The sequence below is a fragment of the Vitis vinifera genome, chromosome 2 (genome assembly GCF_030704535.1).
Source record: "Vitis vinifera cultivar Pinot Noir 40024 chromosome 2, ASM3070453v1".
In the NCBI taxonomy this organism is placed as follows: Eukaryota; Viridiplantae; Streptophyta; class Magnoliopsida; order Vitales; family Vitaceae; genus Vitis; species Vitis vinifera.
In genome coordinates, this window is record NC_081806.1 from 3,546,192 (window position 1) to 3,567,087 (window position 20,896).

Genomic DNA, 20,896 nt, shown 5'->3' on the forward strand with positions numbered 1-20,896 from the left:
GAGGAAAAATATCTCCCTTAGAAAAGATATGTTGGATGTTTTAAGATCCTTCCAAACAAACATGTTATGTCTCATGATTTTCAAAATAGACATATTTAATTTATTAAAGATACAGTTCCTTCAATAATCACCACCTATAATTATAAATATAGCATCTTTGATTTGTTTGGTGTATTCTTTTTGTTCGGTCTTCATTTCTAGCATTCCAGTTTAGTCAAATATTAATTCAATCAAGAATTTAAGAGAGCGTAAATCATTAAGTGATTCTTTGTTTCTTATGATTTAAACTGATCATAAGAAAATAATTATTATATCATGGGAGATAATCACTTTTATACCTTAAGCATTTGATCGAGACAAAATTTGTGTTAAAAACATTGAGTCGAACTTTAACCTTAATTAACTTATTGTTTATTAGTTTAATTTTATTGTTTGATTTCAAAATTAGATGTTCAACTACTTTTTAGTTTGAACAATAATTTTAAGACAAATTTGTTTTTATTCATTGTTAATTTTAATTACATAATAATTTTTTATGAAAATGATCTCTACATCTTTTGTTATATTGCACATGATAAGAAACCTAATAAATTATACAGACTTCAAAAGGTGGCCATAAAAGATATTATACCTTACAACTCTAAACCTCGCTTGGATCTCATTTGAGAATGCCCCCACATTAAAAGTGGGTAAAATTGATAAGCAAGTATATGCAGTTGTGGAAGCTTAGAATAGTTCTTACTTCCCATGCAAGAACTATATTTTCAATAGTTTGGATAACACATTATATAACATGCATAGTCTAATAAAGGTTGTTACGGAACTATGAGGGTTCTTGGAGAAAAAAGTATAAGATAGAGGATGTTAGCTTGAAGAAATTTGTAGTTGACATATTTTTTAAATTCAAAATGATAGACTCCAAGATATTTATGAGTTGAGTCTTAAGAACTGCAAATCATTTTGCATGAGATGAAATGTTATTGAGTGGGTCTTTCCAAATTGCAGTTATAATGGAAAATTTACCACTCTTATGGAAAGATTTTAAAAATTACTTGAAGTATAAATACAAAGAGATGTGACTAGCTTCAAACAATTGTGAGATTGAGGATTGAAGACAACAATCAAATTTCTCACAAAAAAGTTAGGAAAACTTTCTATAAAGTCCAAGGCAAATTTGATAAAGTAGAAAACAAAAAAAAAAGGGATGTATTTCGATGAAAGTCCTAATCAAAGGAAAGACAAATTTGAAAATTTAATAAAAAGTACTATGTGTGCAATAAGGTAGGGATTCTTAGTCTAAAGGATAAGACAAGAAAATTAAATACATATGATTGGAGAAGAGAAATTGATAAATAATGCATTAGATTTGATTCTTTCTACTACATAGTTTGAAGGTGAACAACTCTAAGGAATTGTGCATGGACACGGGAACTACTTGCAATGTATGTTCAAATATAAAGATGTTTATTTTCTTATGTACAAATAAATGGAAAGAAGTTATACATAGCTATGTCTAAAGTCAAAGGCATAGGAAAGGTGGTATTAAAGATGACTTTAGGAAAGACACTCAATGATGTGTTGTATGTGCTAGATATCCATAAGAATTTAGTGCATGACTCGTTATAAGAATGGCTTCAAAATGGTCTTCAAATCTAATAAATTGGTATTCACCAGGAATGACATGTATGCGGGCAAAGAATATCGTGCAAAAGGGTTTGAGATGAATATAATGACTTTATTGTGAGATTTTAGTAATAATAATAAAATTAAATTTTGTGTTTATTTACTTTAGTCTTATAATTTGTGGCATAACAAATTAGGATGTGTGAATTTTTATTCTTTGTGAAAATTAAGAAATTTAAATTTATTGTCAAACTTTCATATCAATCTTAGTCATAAGTGTGAAAACAAAAATACGAAGAAGCAAGACAATTAGAGAATTTGAAGTACCTTTTCATGAGCTCTCTTTAAAACATGGTATTATTTATCAAACTCCTCACTCACCTTGATCAAACGATGTTGTTGAACATAAGAACCAAATATGAAAGGAAATGATGAATGTTATATTGATAAGTTTTGGTTTACCCTATAATTTGGGAGGGGAAGCAATTCTTTTGGCATACTACATTTGTGCTAATGATATTAATGCACATGGATTCCTTGTATATGCATTAAACATTTCTTTTTAATTTGTGAAAATACGATCATTGAATCAAGAAATACCTTTTTTTTTTAAGAACACATTTCCCTATAAAAGCATATCAGAGAAAAATTATCAAAAAAAGAACATATAATATTGATAGTAATAATCATCAAAACATTGACAAACCTAAACATAATAAGTTTGATTATTTGACTTATATACATTAAAGAATGAACCCTAGATATTTAAAAAATTAATTTCTACATGGTGTTTGCATTTTTGGTTAAATAGAAAAAGTTGAAATATTTAATTTTTTCTATTTAACTAAAAGTAATCGATTAATGTAATTAAATTGAACCTATTGATAACAAACTCACTTTAATTATATAGGTCAATATCAATAGATTACTTTAAGCTGAACAATAAAAACTAAAAATAAATAAATACTTACCTTTTTATTCAATCAAAAAACAAATACGATACTAATAAGCCTTTTAGGTTATAAATGGAATATTAATTGGAAATTGAAAGTCGAAGGAGAAGGATGTAAAAATCACTATTAAAAATTTAGATAATTATTTAGAGATTCTTGAATTGCATTTGGTAGGTATTTACTTTGTTATATAATACATTGTCATCAAAAATATTTTTTTATTATTTATATTTAAAATTAGATTTTTTTTTTCAAACCATTAATGATAAAAATGTTATTATTAGAAGCGTTATGTATTAAAATCCTTGACAAACAATTTATAACAAAATGTTACTATGAGATTAAATTCCTTTTCTTGATGCATCCTTGATAATGTATCATTAATCCTCTTATTTACTTCAATCGAATCAATCCACCAATGGTATAGTTACTTTGAATTGACCTCAAATTGAAATGCTAGAATCAAAATGGATAGGTTACCCTTCTATGATACTATCCCGTTTATATAAATTAATTTTCATTGTCGTCTCAATAAAAAAATCTCATACTCCCATGGGGCCATCCCATTAAATTAAATTTTTTTAATTATATTAAAAATAAATATATTTTATAAATAAACATATATTATAATTTTTGTAACTTATATGATCTGTCCAACTTTATCTCTGAATGATAGAGTTTAATATTAAGAAATCGTGTGTACAATAAAATTTGACATTAAAAAATGCATATAAAATAGGAATTTTCGTCGGACGTTTAAAGATGGAGCGGAGCTGTCACCTATATCTAATTTGAAAGCAATGTGTATTGTTCCAGGCTTCCAGCCATGCATCTACTGTGCAAACTACAAGTCTACACGGCTGGTGTTGATGCCAGCCACGTAGTACTTGTATCCAAGCTGGCCATCCATAGGAATTTAGAAGGTGGGCATGTTGGGCTTATCCATAGCCTGATTCCGGATATTTCATATTTGTTTAATCTTCTTCTCGGCTCATTGATTGGGTTGGGACTTGGGACCAAACTTTGTCTTCAGTCTCTGTGTGTTGGGACGCTTGACAGTTGTTGTTACTTATTGACTGGGAGAAGAAGGATGGACGAGTGTCACTGCAGAATATAAAATAAATCATCCCCCACTTCATCCATTCTCTTCCATAGTCCAGCTGTCCCAAATATCGGCTGTAAGCCTGTAACCACCGTCAAGTTCGCCAGCTGCCCCACTTATTATGTTGCCCAACTTCTTTCACATATTCCTATGAGATGGTATTGGGTCCCAACACTATTGAGTACGCCTACCGTCACTTCAACCATGAAAAATTCAATTTTTATTGAATCTCAGGGTGTGGACTCTCATGCTTTTGCTCCCCGAAGCCCAGCCCAAACCCGGTCTCACATGCAATTTAGTTCTCAACGTATTTTCCTTCAATAAGAGCCTTCGATTTCTGATGAGAAGAACCCCACCTCTACTCTCAGCAGTGAGTCAAAGGCCCACCAACCGTGTAGGTGGTCCAAATATGAAATATCAGAGACTGTGGAGCCCAGACTTGCACCATCATCCCTCTGTCTCTATCTCCTTCGGCTTCTCTCCAATCCCTTTTGGAAACCACTTTTCCCTTTTTATCTTCTCCTGTGGCATTGTCCTTGCCAACAGCTACCCAAATGAAATGATGACCAGAACCTTCCAGCCCCTACGCTATCTCCATGAGCTGTTCATCAGAAAGCGACACCCACTGGCCAAAGCAGACCTACAGGTGCCGAGCCAACTCAGGCACTCGTGGTCACCAAATTAACCTCGGTATTAGTCCTGAGTCATGACCCCTCTCCACCGGATCATCTCCGGCATTTCCGAGGATAACCGCAGGCGGTGCAGCGTACCAAACGTTTGTGTCCCATTATTTTCTTGCTTGGAAACTGTTGACCGACACTGCAAAACTCTTGAACTCAGTTTCTTTCCGCAGTTCCATCAACTTTGTAGACGCATTGGGCTTTCCACGTACATACTCCTGCAGCTGAGACCAGTTTATTCAAATTCTTATACATTATCTAGGAGGAGGCAGAGCTATAGTCATGTTTTAATCTAGTAGGATAGGAGATGACCCATAATCGATCATCATATATAGACACGATCATCATGTAGAAATTGAGTGAGGATGAGTTTTACACTTTTACTCACCTCTCGAAAGGCATTCTTAAGGGGGAATAAAAAAAACCAAAATTATGTTACCTTTAATAACGTTTGTTCTCAAAAATTGTTTTCAAAACTATTTTTATAGTGTTTTTTAAAACAAAAATCAATTTAAAAGCATTATCAATATACTTTTTATACTGTCAAATATTATTTAAAGACAAACTTTATATTATAGTGTTTATTTTTAACTTTTTTTAATTTTCATCTCATTATTATTTTAAAATAAATTATAAAAATCAAATAAAAATAACTAAAATATATTCTCCAAAACATCATATTTTATATTTTCAAAAATAAAACTCTCGAGATAAATAATATTTCCTTAACTTTCATATTAAACTTTATTTTAAATCATAAGTTTTTTTCAACAAAATCATTCAAACAAACATAAAAACTCCGAGTAAGCTTAAACAAGAGCTAGCTTCTCAAAACCGATTTCCACCATCTAATTTCTTGCATATGTTTCATATTAAGCACTACTTGTATTTTTCTAGTAAGACAAAAAGGTGCTTGCTATCAAGTATCAAGAACGAAGGTCTTTTAAGGTAAAACCCAAAATACAGGCCCAATTACAAAGTTCTGACAACTGTCAAAAGCCATTTGAAATCTGGACCAGTAAAACACTGCTGTTTTGGCGGCCCAAAGTTTGGACATGAAGGATGTGGAAGAGGCCTATGGTTAAATTAAATATAGAAGTGGGGGTGGGGATGGCATATGGTAATGTAATAGGCTTACATCAATGCAAAAAGCTAACCAGGAGGATTTTCCAAACCCATTGCATTAATAACTCCTCCCAAATGTTGGAGACATTTTTAATATAAATTTGTACTACTTATTAAAATAGGAGATGTTTGTTAACTTTTTCTTTTCAAATATACCCTTAAGTACCAAGAAAATCTATCCATAAATTCATTAATAAATATTAATTTAATCTTAAATTAAATTTATATCATTTTTTAAGGAAGCCGATGAAAATGAAAGAACAAAAAAAGGGATATTAGAGCCTTTCAAGCATTATGATTTTTTTTTTTGAAAAGTTAACTTCTCTCTTTTACGATTATAAGAATTTAAATATAATTTATGAGTTATATTTTATTTGAAATCATATTTTCACTTTAATTAGTTTTATAAAGAATTTTTATAGATCTTATGATATATTTTTATTTGTGCTTTTCTCTTAATCGCAAACTTTGATTTGTGTAAAATTTTTTTTGCCCAAAACCACCCTAATAAAAATTTTTAATTTTTTTTATAATACTATATATATATATATATATAGAGGTTGAGAATAAAATTATAATTTTAAAACCATGATTTTAATATTATAAATATTCATTAGATAAAAAATAATCTCTTATATATACTAAGATTTCATTTGGATAGTTTCATGCTTTAACTTAGTTGAAAGCTAAAATTTAAGACAAAGTTATGATTTTTAGAGAAATATTTTAAATTTTTCACTAAATATGAAAATTTTTAATTTATAAATCCAAATAAAACTTCCAAACCACCTTTTCCTACTTCCATATATTCCTTAATCAATTTAAAAATAAAACTCTTAAATTTCCAAAAATTGATCCAAATAGAGAATAAATTAAATATATGTTTTTATGGAAATAAATCTTCTATTCCTCCTTTAAATAAATTTCTCAAAATTTTATAATTTTCCAATATATATATACATGTTGACAGATCAAAACTGAAAATTCTTAAAATATATGCAGATTTTCTTCAAACAATCAATCAAAGCAATAAACAAAGTCTAAGAGATTCAGAGCAAAAGTCATAACCTCTACATTGGCAATGATCCTCCTTGTCAAGTCTACCTCTAACAAGTAATGATCCTAAATTTGCTCCGGGCTGTAAGCCAAAAGTTTGGAATAAACTAGTAATGTTTTTCAAAACCCATCCCATCCGACGAGCTGGCAAATCTTAAAACCATTATTCACGGATCATGGGATCATGGATCATTAAGCTGAAACCGTCACCGAAAATATCAAATAATTCTATACTTAATTTGACATTGCAAACCAACCTAACCTTGATGAGCCTCCTTCCTCAGCATTTCCAGAGAGGGCAGCTCGCTGCGGTTCCACGTTTCCACGGGCAAAAATTACACGTCACGTCTCACGGAGAGGGCTTCCGAGAAACAACTAGAATGGAGCTTCTAAATATACAATTGGAGCGACACGTGTCGATCATGGCACGCTCCTACCTCGAAAAGCGTTCCTAAGGTGCCCACTGTTCCTGTCACTATCAATTCTAATCTAAAACGTTTAATCAACTGCGGAGTTCTAGCCACGGAGGGTCTTGATGATGATCAGAACTTCCATCCAACGGCTCTGATTTCACCTCTTGTTGCTGGGTCTGAGCTTCCTTCTCTGACTCCTCCTCTTCATCTCTTCTGACGCGCTTCACGCCGATGGAAACACCGAATAATCGTGGGCTTAAATCGCCCTCGGCCTTGACGCCACTCTGTCCGGCTTCCACAGGCAACTGTCTCTCCGTCAACAAGTCCAGCGGCCTGCCTTCCGGAATACCTCCTGCGTCAATTTGGCCGGCGGCGTAGTTTGTCATCAGAGCGAGTATGTTATTACACAAGCCCCTCAACTGCGTTAGTTCCTGAGTTAGTTGCGAGTTCTCCCTCCTGAGCCGTTCGTTCTCTTCTAGAATCTCAGGCGTACTGGAGCAGCTTGAGGTGCGATGCACCGTAACGGGTACGGTGGCGGGTGATGAGTTCGAAGAGAGAACTTGTTCATCGCCGGAATTCGTCGGAGACACCGCCCGAGCAACAACGGGAAGGACTGCCGCAACCGTCACCGTCGTCGCTGCAGCGGCAGCCATCGGCGAGATTTTCCGGCGCTGTATGTCTCGCAAAAGCGCTTTTTCTCCTTTGCGGAAGTAGTCGTTGGCGAACTCCCATCGGTCGGGCACAACCTTACGAAATCCCTGCAGATTAAAAAGAGAATAAACAAATCATTTAATAAAGCATACTTTCTAAACGGAAGAAAGATCAAACCTTTATCATACGTTTGGTTTCACAGCAATAGGAAGAAATAGAAAGAAAGGAAAACTAGGAATCCGCCATATTGTTAGATTCCAAATTTTCTTTTATTTGGCCACAACTTCTAGTAGCATTATCAGTTTCACGTATAAGCTTTTCCGGGAGGACACTTACATAAGTGTTTAGCTGTCGAACGAAGCTTGAGAAGTTATTGTGTTTGAAGTACTTCGGAAGCAAATCCCTCGCAAATTCAGCAGGTCGCCAAACGATGAAGGTTGATCCGTCTTCGTTCCACGAAATAAGATCGTCCACAGCCGGATCGTCCACAAGCTGATATGTTTTCGTCAGAAACGGCGTCGGGAGCGATCTCTGTGATTCTCCGGCTAGTGATTCGCCGGTCTGTTCAACCGGCAATGGTGCCATGAGCTTCGCTCTCAGATCCGAACCCTAAGAAACTGGAACATCTATGAAATTTACTTGTTTAGTCCTTCGACTAAAATTTTTTACATGCTCAAATCAAATTTACTAAAAACGAAAGAAAATATCCAACCTCTATTTGCCCCTGAGAAAGGGCAAGAAAATGTGAAAAAAAAAAGTTCATTTTCCAAATTAAATTAGAAAAATCCTAAAGAGAGAGGGAGAGAACAACTATCGCCTAACTGAGCCCCAATCAACCACGGTCAGTTATTCACTTTGTCTATGACCAGCAACATATCGCATAACATTCAATATTCCATCTCCTACCTCTTGTTTTCTATTTTCATCACAGTTTTCTCACCAACCAAACAAACTACTTAATCAAACTAGACTATTTCTATAGCAAAAAACTATTAAAATCAAATAGAATTACCTGATAACCTATGCTTACATCCAAAAGAGGAAGAAACACCGAACCAGAAACGATCGCCGGAAAAGAGAGGAGAGAGAAGGTTGGAGAGAGGTGGGTGTTTTTTTGTGCTGGTTCTAGAAGTTTCTGGGTGGAGTAAATGATGAAGAAAAAGAGAATTCGTGAGTTCGAGAAGGAAAAGGAAAGAAAGGTGAGAAATAAAAAAGAAAAAGGAAAAGGGAGGCAAAAAAATTAATAATAAAAAGAGGTGGGGCCCACAAGCACACGAAGGAAGAGAGAGAAAGATAAAAGGATAGGAAGGTGCGAGAAGGCAGCAATGGTGTTTTCCAGAAGCTTCGTTCTCTATCATTCATTTTTTTTTCCTTTTTTTTTTGAAGAATTTAACCGGTTGTCTTCTACGTGTCGGCCATCTGATGGAGTCCAAGCTTAAACTCAAGATAAGGATGTTGAGACTTGAGTGGATGGATGGGGTCCGATTCACTCACCCGGTGGTGAAGTACACATGATTATGCCCCCAAATTCTAACCTTACCATCTTTGCCACGTGTGAAAGGAATGTGATTGATTGTTTTATTCATCCTACTTATGACATTGAATGGTTACTTTTGATTAAGCCTTTTGCCTCTGTATTAAATTTTTATATTTGTAATTTTTTTTTATACTTACATATGATAACACAATGACACCGTATAATGTTATTCAAAAGTAAACGTGGCCGTATCTACTTTATACTCTCAAATTATAATTTGAATGACCATAATTTTGACTTTTTTTTTTTTATGAAAAAATTAAGGCTTTTAAAATTTATGGTTGGGTAAATTGATGTTTTAAGTTTGATTAAGATTGATAGTGCATGGGACCATATAAATGTACGACTTTATATAAGATTTAACGTGATGACTTACAAGTGTAGACAAAAGAAAAGTGAAAAAATAGACAAATCACTTATAAGTGTCGGACCATTTTAAAGTTTATTATTGAATTTAATCTCTTTTTATTCACATCTAACTCAAATAAAATATATCATTTTTGAGTGAAAAATCTTCTTTTAATTTATATGGAACTTTTTAATAAATAAATTATATTTGTAAATAACTTGGTTATTGTACGTAGAAGTCTAAGATTGTCGATAAAGATCATATCAGACGTTGATAATTTCATTTTTAGTTGGAAATATGATGATATTCTCCCAAAACTCAATGTTGTATCAAACAAACATGAGGAAAGGGTTGGTGCAGCAATTATGAGATTCCTTTCTGAACAATCGCAAAGAGGAATGATGAGTTGCTTTAAAATAGAAAGGATCCAAGATTTTGTAAATAATAGAGACCCAATGCATTCATATGATTTTCCACCCTATGTTTGTGGCAAATTGGAACATATAGTCATTATATCGATGAAAAAATTGGAATTTGATAACCATGGTTGGCATGACCTTTCTATTTACATTTCTTTATGGGAAGAAGGTGAAAAATCTTCTAAGGGGAATCAGGAGAGATGGCTGTAAGAGGCCAAGGGATCATCTTACAGAATCTCTACATCTTGGCCGATCTCTTCACCACCCTCGATCTCTATTGTTCTCAGGCTCTCATCACTGCCCTCAATCTCTACTGCTCGCTCTTCATCGTTAAGCTCGCTCCTCCGCTCCCTAGAGCTCTTCCCACGCTCATCCTCTGCAGAATCTGCCAAACGAATATCAACACAATAAGAATTAAATGATTGAAAGAGATAAAATGATCATCCAAGATCTATAAATCTAATATTTCTCATGTTTGGTTTTCAAAGGTAAGCTTTAGAACCTCCATCTTGCTCCAAATCACCATCGGCTTCATCCTCGGATGATGTCCAACCCCCAAACTGCCTCTGACCTGAAGCTACCTCATTCAGAGCTCGAATTAGAGCCTCAGCATGTGCAGAATTATCCTCGAATCCCTCGAAATTTTGTAAAGGAGACACACAACCTGTTAGAAACAAAAGCAAGAATATCCAACGCTAAATGGTAAATTTAAGGGCACCTGCAGGAGAAGAAGAAAGTGAAAGCAGATTTACCATTGTCTGCATCAATCATAGTGTTATATGGCGTCTTGGGTTCTGGAATTTTCTGCCTTACAGGTTTGCTTTCTTCATATTCACGAATTTTGGCTTCATCCCATGTCACACGATGACCCCTCATCTCCAAACATGTACTAATAGTACCAGCATATATGGTTTCTTCTAACTATTCACTCTCATGGCAAGCCAAAATTCAACACATATGTTTGGTTACCGGGAAATTGAAGAAGAGAAAACTGGGGAAACATGACTCGACTAGACTAGGCTTGCGGACTATGGAAATGGATGGTTTTAACTCTTACGAATGGTTTGAAATATAGAGAGGAAAGCGTGTCTTCATCCACTAAGGAATAACTTGATTCCACAATTTTCTTGGGCCCATCAACTCTTTATACCGTTTTGAATTCAATGCCATAGATGAATGCCAAAACGCAGCGTTTGAAGCCAAGACCGTGAGATGGAAAAACCCATAAGCCCCATGGACAAGGATAAACACATCAAAACCCAGGCATTTGATTAAATAGAATAATCCAAATATAACATAAATAATAACGAACTAAGTAGGATGATTATTAAAAGTCAATTCAAGTCAAATAATATAATGGATATAAGTTTTAAGTACGAATACTAGGTGTTTGGTAAAAATGATATAATCCTTTAGTATTTTTGTTAAGACGAGTCTTCCGTATTCTCAAGAACACGAATATCTATATTCGATAATAACATAAATAAAAGAATATTTTCTATTTATTAAGAGACACATTCATCAATAAAGGATATGTGTCTTGCTTAATAAATTATAAAAGATCAAGAATCTTATAGAGAAGAAGACTTTTTGAATCAAAATAATGAATTTATTTTAAATACAATTATATTTCATCCAAATATGTGAAAAATGTATTAAGTTAAAGTTGTGTTTCCAAGACGTATGAAACTTTTATTGGTGTAACAAATAGATCTGAGTGAACGGTGAAACCAAAAATATGTTTTTGAAAGCGTTTTGAGGACGTGTGGAGACAACGGAGAAACCAAAGCGCTGCGTTTTGAGGGGAAAAAACGAAGCCGTTTTAGTGGGTTGCATGCAGCGAGCTCTGGGATTTGGAAATTGGAGCCTCCCGTTCGAAATGACCAAAACGGTGCGTTCCAATTGTATCGGTTCTCTCACTGTGTAACAATTTGGTGTGTTGTGCTCTGTCGGGCGGAGAAATATCTGAATCCTCCTTTTTCTAAGGTCTCTCTCAACCCAAAAACAAGGTTAGTGTTAGGGTTTATCAGAACCCTTTTTTTTTTTTTTCCTTGGGCTTGTTTTGTTTTGCATTTCATTTCTCTGGTTTTCAGGAATTAGGAGGAAAAGATAGTTTGGAACCCATATTTTCCTTTGGTTTGGTTTTGGAAAAGGTAACTCAGGTGGGCTTTGTATTATTGCATGGTTTGGATAAGATGGGTTTGTTTTCTTTTCTCCACTGAGAACCAGAAACAGAAAATTGGAGGAAAAAAAAATAATTTTCCACTGTTTTCTCAGCGTGCAAACAAACCCTTGCTTCCCATATGGTTGAGTATTGTTCCAGTGTTGTTTGTTCACTCATTTCCACGCATTTCCATGTATTGTTTTTCGTGGTCTCATATTGTTTGACAAAATGCCTCAGTTAATGTGGAAATGATTTTGTTAAATGCAAGTCCTTGAAAAATAGATACTAATGCCTTATCAGATTATGAGGACAAAAATCTCATCAACTTCAATCAACAAATTCTTGGTACTCGTAATGTTGTAAAACCCCTCCCATTGTATGCTCGCTCAGGCTTTGATTCTTTGCTTGTTCAAGAACATGATTGACAAGATCAAGCTGTTCTATTGCATTTTTTTCTAGTTGAACTTGAGTAGTAGATTTGATTTACCACTTTTTAATGGGAAATTGTTCTAATTTCGACTTAAGCATTTCTGCATTTTCAGCTTGGTATTCATACTTTTAAGTGTCTCTGTGGTTCAGTTTGCATGCACAAAAGATAGAAAATGCCTCTGTTTTGTGTGTACCAATGTAATGCTGATATTGTGTTCATTCTTACATGGTTGAATTTGCAGCCTAAGAGGAAATCTTTTCCATTTTGTTGAAGGGCTTGTATGATCTATTGATTTTCCTATGCTACTTGTGTGAGCTACTGTGATCGGGCTATATTACCACTGCTCGGTCAAATATACTGAAGATGCAGGCATTAGCCTCAACTCGATTGCTTCTTCTTGTTGGAGATTGTTTACCCGTAGGAAAGTTATTACATGTTTCTCGATTCCATGGAAGTGTACGTTTTCTGAGTCGGGTTGATCGTGAACATGGACCTCTTACTCTTGCAAGCCTTGGATTCAAAAGTGAATTTGAAACAACAAAGGGTAACAAAACAAAACCACTTCATCAACTGAATGCTGTGCCTGAAGTCTCCAAAAATAAAGTGAAGGCGGTCAGAAGCAATGAAATGAAGGCAGTTGGTACCAAAAAATCAATTGAAATAGAGGCAGCTCCATTTGCTGCAAAGTCATTTTCTGAGCTTGGTCTCCCTCCTTTATTGATTGACAGGTTAGAACGGGAAGGCTTCTCAGTTCCAACTGATGTTCAATCTGCAGCAATTCCCACAATTCTTAAGAATCATGATGTTGTGATTCAGTCTTATACTGGCTCAGGGAAAACATTGGCTTATCTCCTTCCTATACTGTCTGAAGTGGGACCACTGAAGAACAAACCTCCCAATGCTGACAACACATCTAGGAATAAAATGGAGATAGAAGCAGTGATTTTGGCTCCCTCTAGGGAGCTGGGGATGCAAATTGTGAGGGAGGTTGAGAAGCTGTTAGGACCAGCAGACAAAAAACTCGTTCAGCAGCTTGTAGGGGGTGCAAACCGAACAAGGCAGGAAGAAGCTCTCAAGAAAAACAAGCCATCCATTGTCGTTGGGACACCTGGACGAATTGCAGAGATGAGTGCATCGGGGAAACTTCGTACCCATGGCTGTCGTTACTTGGTCTTAGATGAAGTTGACGAACTCCTTTCGTTCAATTTCCGGGAGGACATGCACAGAATATTGGAACACGTAGGAAGGAGGTCTGGTGCAGACCCACATGGTACAAAAAGCCCACTTGAAAGGCGGACTGAGCGGCAAACCATCATGGTGTCTGCAACAGTGCCATTTTCAGTGATAAGAGCAGCTAGGAGCTGGGGGCGTGACCCACTGCTTGTTCAAGCCAAAAGTGTAATCCCACTCGAGTCTCTACCTACTGGACCTGTTAATTTGTTAGGGCCTACATCCACTTCGAGTTCAAGCTCAAGCTTGCAGACTCAGGCAGCAGCAGAGGGCCTGCCACCAGTTTTGAAACATTATTTCTGTGTCACAAAGTTGCAGCACAAGATCGATACATTGAGAAGGTGCGTTCATGCACTCGATGCCAAGTGTGTGATAGCTTTCATGAATCACACCAAGCGGCTAAAGGATGCCGTCTTCAAGCTGGAGGCTCGTGGGATGAAAGCCGCTGAGCTACATGGGGATCTTGGCAAGCTTGCCAGATCAACAACTTTGAAGAAATTCAAGAATGGGGAAGTGAGGGTTCTGGTGACAAACGAGCTTTCTGCCAGGGGTTTGGATGTGTCCGAGTGTGATCTTGTGGTTAATCTGGACTTACCCACAGACTCAATTCACTATGCACATCGAGCTGGCAGGACAGGTCGACTTGGCAGGAAGGGTACTGTGGTCAACATATGTGAGGAGCCAGAAGTGTTTGTTGTAAAGAAACTGCAGAGGCAGCTTGGGGTCCCCATTCAGGCTTGTGAGTTCACAGAGGGCAAGCTTGTTGCAACCACAGATGAGGAGAAAACCTTAGAGGCTGTGAAGTAACATGACATCCTATCATCTTTTTCAAATCTTCTCAAGAGAATTCATCTGGATAGTTTTCCCTTCAGATACAGGTATCTTTTAGGGTCTGTTCTCATACCAATTAGTAGTAATAATGTTGTTGAACTTTTTGTGTATTTCAGATCGACAAGAACTACTTCCTCTGATGAATTGGAAGTTTGTCTTCAGATATGAGCTACTCATAGAATTATACTGTATTGACTCTACTGATTGCTTTTTTGACCTTCCTATGGAGAGCTTTTCATCAACCCTGACTTAATAAAGTAACTAAAATTAATCAGTAATTGGACAATTATTTCCAGGACCAACCCTTTAAAAGAGTTGAAGAGGATTCTAAAGCCAGAGTGGCACTTTGCATAAAAAGCATGTGCATCCATAGTCCCACCATCTAATAGAGCCCATTTTAATAAGGCTGGAAGGATCACTTAGATTAAGCTGGACAAGCGCTTCCAAGTTGGAGGTCACATTTATTTTTGTTTTTCTTTCTAATTTCCAGGTGTTCGCATTTGATATTTCTTTCCCAATTTGAAATGATAACATACTGAAAAAACTAATAGTGTAAGCATGATAGAGGAACTTCTGTGTTATTACATTTCCTATTTATTGAAGCAGAGAAGTTCAGATTAATAATGGGGGAACTATTTACACCAGGATGGCATCACCATATGACTCTCTTACAAAGTTTGTAGCCTGAAAAGAGGGCACAGATTGCGGTAACAAGGAAAGCTGCAAAGGACATGCAAACAGAGACTATGCCTGCCTTCCAGAGTGCAGTTTGTTCCAGCCGCTGAATGGCTGGTATTATCACCGAAGAAGAGGATGCAAGAAGATAACCCACCAACTGTTGCATGCAACTAATCAATCACAGCTTAAAAAGACAAAAAGAAGATTAAAAAAACAGAAAAAGGAAAGGAAGAATGAGGAAAAATGTAAAGTATTTGTCGGTTTACTGCCTAACCAATTCTGGGAAGTTATTTGATCATTTAACATTCTATTTGATTCTTGAGCTCCTAGGGTGATGGTAGTAGTAGACATGCATGGATCAAGCTGGGCTAAATGTTGATACAGATCCATAACAACCTAAATTGGACGGTCCAATCATCTGGACTATAGTCTTCCACATAGTTTGAGGTTGCATGAAAATGTTTCGACTTTGATCAATTCCATAATCCATGGCAGTTGGCACTGTGTCAGGTGTACCATAGACAGGGATATTATCAGGCGAAATGGTTGTTAAGCATGAAGAGAAAGGGTACTTACCTGATCAAGAATGAAGCTACTGTAGTCGGACACCCTGTCTGAGATGAGAAAGCCTTTGTGGGTAATGTCACAAACACCTTTACATAGTTGGAAGGCTGAGTAAGTGAGAGCCAAAATGGTTACAACCAAACAGTACCTACATGAAGGCAACCAGAATATCTTATGTGAATGAACATCGCCGCTGGTGGATCAGACCAAATTAAAAATGAGCATAAGTTTGGATTAGAACAGAAGAACTGCTTTTTCCAAAACTAAAGCGAATCGCCCAATTAAAAACTAAAGGATTATAGGATTATTTGGGTTAGGAACTCAGACGCCATCAAATATTTCCAAGTTCTTTTTTCTGCCCTCATAGGTATGAGATCCTAAACTACAAACATTAGAACTAAAATTTCTTTGAATTTTGAGAAATTATTATGCTTACGTTAATTCTGGGTACTTTGTGAAGCCAGCTCGTCCACTTGATGGGGCCGTGACCGTGAGGGAGAGAGCAGAGACAAAAGAGAAAAGAAGAGCCAAGCTTCGGAGGAAGCAATGGGAAAAATAGACAGAGGGTCTAGAGCTCCACCCTGTAGTGGCAACTGAGAAGGAGAAAGGAGATGGTGTTGGAAACAGCTGTGTTGATGGAGATGGTGTTGATACCGGCTGTATTACCGGAGATGCTGTTGGTAATGGCTGTGTTGCTGGAGAAAGAGCCGCTGCAGGTGAAACGCCAGCCATTAACCTACAAGCAATCACCACCAAGTCTTTTTCTTCTTTCATTGCGCCCTCTCTTTTCTATCTCTTTAGAGATAATATTCCTGAAGAATGGAAGGGAAGATAGAAGGCATCTTCCTAGGTCCTCAACCCTGTTGATAAACTTAGAAGAGTTTGGTTCGAAGTCAGCAAGTCAACATTTAAAACGAACATGCTTAGGTAATTACTTTAGGACTTAAAATCATCAAATCACAAGAAGCCATGTAAGCATGTAGGGGTGATTCTTGGAGAGATGAAGCTTCTTGTCCCTAAACGCTTCCCAATTCAAAAAGGAGGCAGGTAATCGAAAGAGAAATGTTGATGTCAACCCTCGTGATTTAAGAAGTCCTGAATCAATAAAAAATAGCACACTTGTGGAAAACCAACAACATGTTAAAGATAAAAAGCTTACCCATGTGATTTTTTTGTTTTGTAGTGTGATTTGTTTTGACCAGTAACTTCACTGACGGGATAAGGGCACAATGAAGGGATACAGAGACATCATCATTTTGGAACATAGATCAATGTTCAATTCAATAATTCATTCTAAAGATACAAGTTTGTCATCAGGAAGGGCCATTTATTGCCCAAATAGCAATGGAATAAAGTGATCCAAACATGTATATCTACCTTATTTCATTTGTAGGATAAAGGAGGTAATTCATTAGCTTAAGCCCTAAACTCAAAGAAGGATCCAATTTATCAGTTCATAAATGTTTGATGAAGTCCAATGGATTTTTTCTGGCCCCAGTGTGATCTGGGTGGGGGTGCTAAGTATTACATGGTGTTTCCACATAAATTTCCTCTTCAAGGCTTGGAATGATACCCCCATGGGTTATTACTAGCCCACTTCCATTGATCCCTGCACATCTCCGCTATACCATACTTTGCCCTGAAATGGTATCCCAAAAATGGCTGTGAGAACTAATACGAATTATGCAGGATCCACCAGAAGGAGCCATACACAACAACTATTTCAACATCATACGAGTTATAACAAGCATGAGGAGAAGAATGGAACAATCCAACATCATCAGCAATGTGACAGAATGTGCATGTCATATAGCTAATTATGCAGAAAGAGAAATATCCACAAACTTACTTCCAACCAAGCTCTTTTGCAGCTTTCTCCGTAGAAGCGTAAACAGCAGTTGCATCCCCTGCTCGCCTTGGACATAGTTTGATAGGGATTTTCTGAAAGTTTCAAATAAACCGTGGCTTATAATTTACCAGTGAGGGAGAGGGAGAGAGGTAGAGAGAGAGAGAGGCTTGGGTGGGGAGGATAAACTAGGGACCCCAAGATGATGGTTACCTTGCCAGATGCTTTCTCAAATGCAGCAACCATTTCAAGTACTGATGTACCTTGCCCAGTCCCCAAGTTGTATGCAGTGCAGCCTGATATGAGATAGTGCAATCAAAAACCCCAGGGAAAGTAACAAGGCTTTTGCCATTTGAAACTATTTTCCACTGAAAAGCTCAGATTATACTCCTATAGTGAATGGGGAGAACATGAGTTAATTAACATGAAATCATCTACAGAAAGAAGTGATCACCTATATCCTCTGATGTGAAAAGCTTCCGGAGAGCGGCAATATGACCGTCTGCTAGGTCCATAACATGGATGTAGTCTCGTATCTATCAATCAAAACATTAATTAGCATTGAAGGAATAAATGAAAATCTGTTTTATGACCACAGGATGACCATAGTGTTTATGGATTAGCAGTATTCCAAAAATGAGCATTCAAGCAGAATATATGCTTCAACTTCTAGATGGTACTCGGTCACTTCTATCCTACATAACACTTAGTTCCAAAGCAAAAACATGAAAGAAGAATGAACATACCGCACTACCATCCCTTGTGGGATAGTCATGACCATAAACATTAAGCTCAGGCAATCTGCCAACAGCCACTTGTTGTATGTAGGGCATGAGATTATTTGGGATACCCTTTGGATCTTCACCAAGTTTACCACTTTCATGAGCCCCAACAGGATTAAAGTACCTCAGTAAAATAATTTTCCAATCAGGTTCTGCCTTTTGAATGTCACGAGCAATTTCTTCAAGGAAAAGCTTCAACCATGGAATAAGACTATATTTAGGTAAGCAAGGAATTAGACTACATTGGCACTGTCTCAAAGGTGTTTGTCCAGACTTGAGCATCAAACAGATGGTTATCATAAACTAACACAAATTTGAAATAAAATAGGATAATTTTTAGGGACATGATGAAATTTTACCTTAGTACGGCCATATGGATTCATGGCCATTAAGTTGAAATCCTCGACACATGGAATTTTGTCAGGTTGACCATAAACAGTTGCAGATGATGAGAAAACCATCTATTCAGAATCATAGTACTTGTATCATTAGTGGACAGAGCATGACATGAAGCCAATGCAGAAAGGTAAAAGAAACATTAAGTGGTTTTCACATATGGATTCAACAGGACCAATAAATGTCATAGAAACTGAAGAAAAGAGAGGAAGAAACTATAGAAAATCATAAAATCAATTTTTTCTTGAAAGTATTGAATATAGCAGCTTCTATATATTATTGTTTTACATAAAAAATTTTGGTATTACTAGTCAATGAAAACTTCATCAGAAGTGCAAATACATTGAGCGAGAGAACGAAAGGAACAATGCGAGTCATTTTGGTGAAAGAGCAAAATATATTGCAAGAGAGAAGGAAAACAATCAGAAGGGTTCCAGAAATCTGCAAAAACATTCCCACATTGTAGTATCATAACAATGTGGATGGGAAAATCTTATCACAGGAAGTGGCCTTGCAGTGGTCTAAAATTTTCGTATCCTCCATATAATTTCATAGTCCATACACAAAGAAAGTCATACCTTATGGTATCTAATAAGCATTCAACAAAAGGGACATCTAGAACAACAGAGTTACCTTCCTCCAGAGGCTAAAGCACGCATTTCATAGAGTTTGATGGGATGCAAGCAAAAGAAACTAAAGTTTATTTTTCATTGCTCAACAAAACACAAGAAACAGTACAACATATCTATAAACTTTATTAGTAAAAAACATGACCCAGCAATTGCTATTCATCATGATAAATAAGTCTTCCAAAATAGTAATGGACTAATGCTGAGCTACTTTAGAAAAACATGATACTTTCCTTCCTCATACAAGTTCCAATTGAACCAGTTGACTAAATCAGAGAAAGCAACCAAAAGAATTGGCAGACACACCTTTTTACAGTTATATTTCGCCATGATCTCATAGAGATTAATTGTGCCAATCAAATTGTTATCAAAATAGCGGCGAGGATTCACTACACTCTCTCCTACAGCTTTAAGGCCCGCAAAATGGATCACAGCATCAAATCTGTTACATTGTCAAACATAAAGCACAAGACCCAAAATACCAAATCAAAATTTTCGTAAAGAATTAATGTAAAGCGACAAATGATGAAATAAGTCTGAGGACCAGAAACATTAAGAAATAAATAAATAAATCCCCATTAAATAAGAAAAACTGTAAGTTGCAATAGAATTAGTAGAAAGAATAAGAACAGGAATAATACATATTTGATCTGTTTGTCACTCCTATTACAGTGTGGGACCATAACAAGAAAAGGAACCACAAGTAATTCTCGACTAAAATGTGAATAGGCTCACTTTGAAATTATCAAAATCGAAAAGAAGGGGTCAAATCCGCATACTTGGTTTGAGAAAAAAGCTTCTCCAAATCCGCCTTATTCCTAAGATCACCCTGCAATCAATCCAAACCAGTCAAATCCACGACGAATTAGCACAAAATGAGAAAAAGAAAAAAATAAAATAACTTGAGCTTTCCAAAGATTGCGGAAAAAAAGTCTAAAACTAGTTTGAAAAAAACGATCATTCCTTGTCCTTTTCCTCCCACATTTTCTCAGAAACCAGCACTCAGACTCACAAAACCCCACACAAACAACTCCTGATCCGATCCCGTACCAGATTGAAATGGAGTTTCCGAGAGAGCTCAGCACCGACCAAGTCCCGGACCCTCTCAATAGCCTCCAGAACAGAATTATCAAGGTTGTCGATAATCCAAACCGTGAATCCCTCACTCAGCAGCTGTACCACAGTGTGAGTGCCGATGAATCCGGCACCACCGGTGACGAGAATCGTCCGATCGTACAACGCCATTGCCTAGAAAAAATGCGATGAGAGAGAAGTAGAGAAAAGGAATGATTAAGGAAGCAATGTCGAGAGAAATAAAAGAGAAGATTTAGGGTTTGAGCAAATCAAGGAATCAGTTAGGTCTTGGATAAGCACAGAGAGGGAAAGAAAGAGAGAGAAAGAGAGAAATGGGTCAGTGACTCGAATTTGTTGTTACGTT

At 36.3% G+C, this 20,896-nt stretch overlaps 5 protein-coding genes across 8 annotated transcripts; 1 reads left to right on the forward strand and 4 right to left on the reverse strand.

The window, feature by feature from the left end:
- Window positions 1–6,467: 6,467 nt before the first annotated feature.
- LOC100256486 (heat stress transcription factor B-2b) lies at window positions 6,468–8,819 on the reverse strand. Of its 3 annotated transcripts, none has more exons than XM_002283103.5 (3): window positions 8,616–8,818; window positions 7,940–8,220; window positions 6,468–7,710 (listed from the first exon to the last, which is right to left on the reverse strand). In XM_002283103.5, exons 2-3 carry the CDS (start codon window positions 8,186–8,188, stop codon window positions 7,042–7,044), a joined length of 918 nt encoding a protein of 305 aa, XP_002283139.1. In that variant the 5' UTR covers window positions 8,189–8,220; window positions 8,616–8,818; the 3' UTR covers window positions 6,468–7,041. The 3 variants fall into 3 exon arrangements, with proteins under 3 accessions (XP_002283139.1, XP_010661169.1, XP_059599139.1); XM_010662867.3 differs by having other exon boundaries at window positions 7,940–8,229; window positions 8,616–8,812; XM_059743156.1 differs by having other exon boundaries at window positions 7,940–8,819.
- Window positions 8,820–9,922: 1,103 nt separating this feature from the next.
- LOC100261582 (protein phosphatase inhibitor 2) lies at window positions 9,923–11,068 on the reverse strand. The gene is made up of 3 exons (XM_002283093.4): window positions 10,661–11,068; window positions 10,411–10,572; window positions 9,923–10,293 (listed from the first exon to the last, which is right to left on the reverse strand). Exons 1-3 carry the CDS (start codon window positions 10,782–10,784, stop codon window positions 10,136–10,138), a joined length of 444 nt encoding a protein of 147 aa, XP_002283129.1. The 5' UTR covers window positions 10,785–11,068; the 3' UTR covers window positions 9,923–10,135.
- A 354-nt stretch (window positions 11,069–11,422) lies between these two features.
- LOC100252990 (DEAD-box ATP-dependent RNA helicase 47, mitochondrial-like) lies at window positions 11,423–14,805 on the forward strand. Of its 2 annotated transcripts, none has more exons than XM_002276495.5 (2): window positions 11,423–11,917; window positions 12,744–14,805. In XM_002276495.5, exon 2 carries the CDS (start codon window positions 12,866–12,868, stop codon window positions 14,537–14,539), a length of 1,674 nt encoding a protein of 557 aa, XP_002276531.1. In that variant the 5' UTR covers window positions 11,423–11,917; window positions 12,744–12,865; the 3' UTR covers window positions 14,540–14,805. The 2 variants fall into 2 exon arrangements, with proteins under 2 accessions (XP_002276531.1, XP_010661191.1); XM_010662889.3 differs by having other exon boundaries at window positions 11,670–12,061.
- Window positions 14,806–15,125: 320 nt separating this feature from the next.
- Window positions 15,126–16,579, reverse strand: LOC100258122 (CASP-like protein 4A4). Its single transcript, XM_002276468.3, has 3 exons — window positions 16,242–16,579; window positions 15,818–15,953; window positions 15,126–15,398 (listed from the first exon to the last, which is right to left on the reverse strand). Exons 1-3 carry the CDS (start codon window positions 16,577–16,579, stop codon window positions 15,216–15,218), a joined length of 657 nt encoding a protein of 218 aa, XP_002276504.1. The 3' UTR covers window positions 15,126–15,215.
- Window positions 16,580–17,059: 480 nt separating this feature from the next.
- LOC100266776 (bifunctional UDP-glucose 4-epimerase and UDP-xylose 4-epimerase 1) lies at window positions 17,060–20,896 on the reverse strand. The gene is made up of 9 exons (XM_019217222.2): window positions 20,509–20,896; window positions 20,238–20,287; window positions 19,765–19,900; window positions 18,793–18,894; window positions 18,398–18,625; window positions 18,106–18,187; window positions 17,865–17,947; window positions 17,655–17,746; window positions 17,060–17,444 (listed from the first exon to the last, which is right to left on the reverse strand). The coding sequence occupies exons 1-9, from the start codon at window positions 20,701–20,703 to the stop codon at window positions 17,360–17,362; spliced, it is 1,053 nt and encodes a 350-aa protein (XP_019072767.1). The 5' UTR covers window positions 20,704–20,896; the 3' UTR covers window positions 17,060–17,359.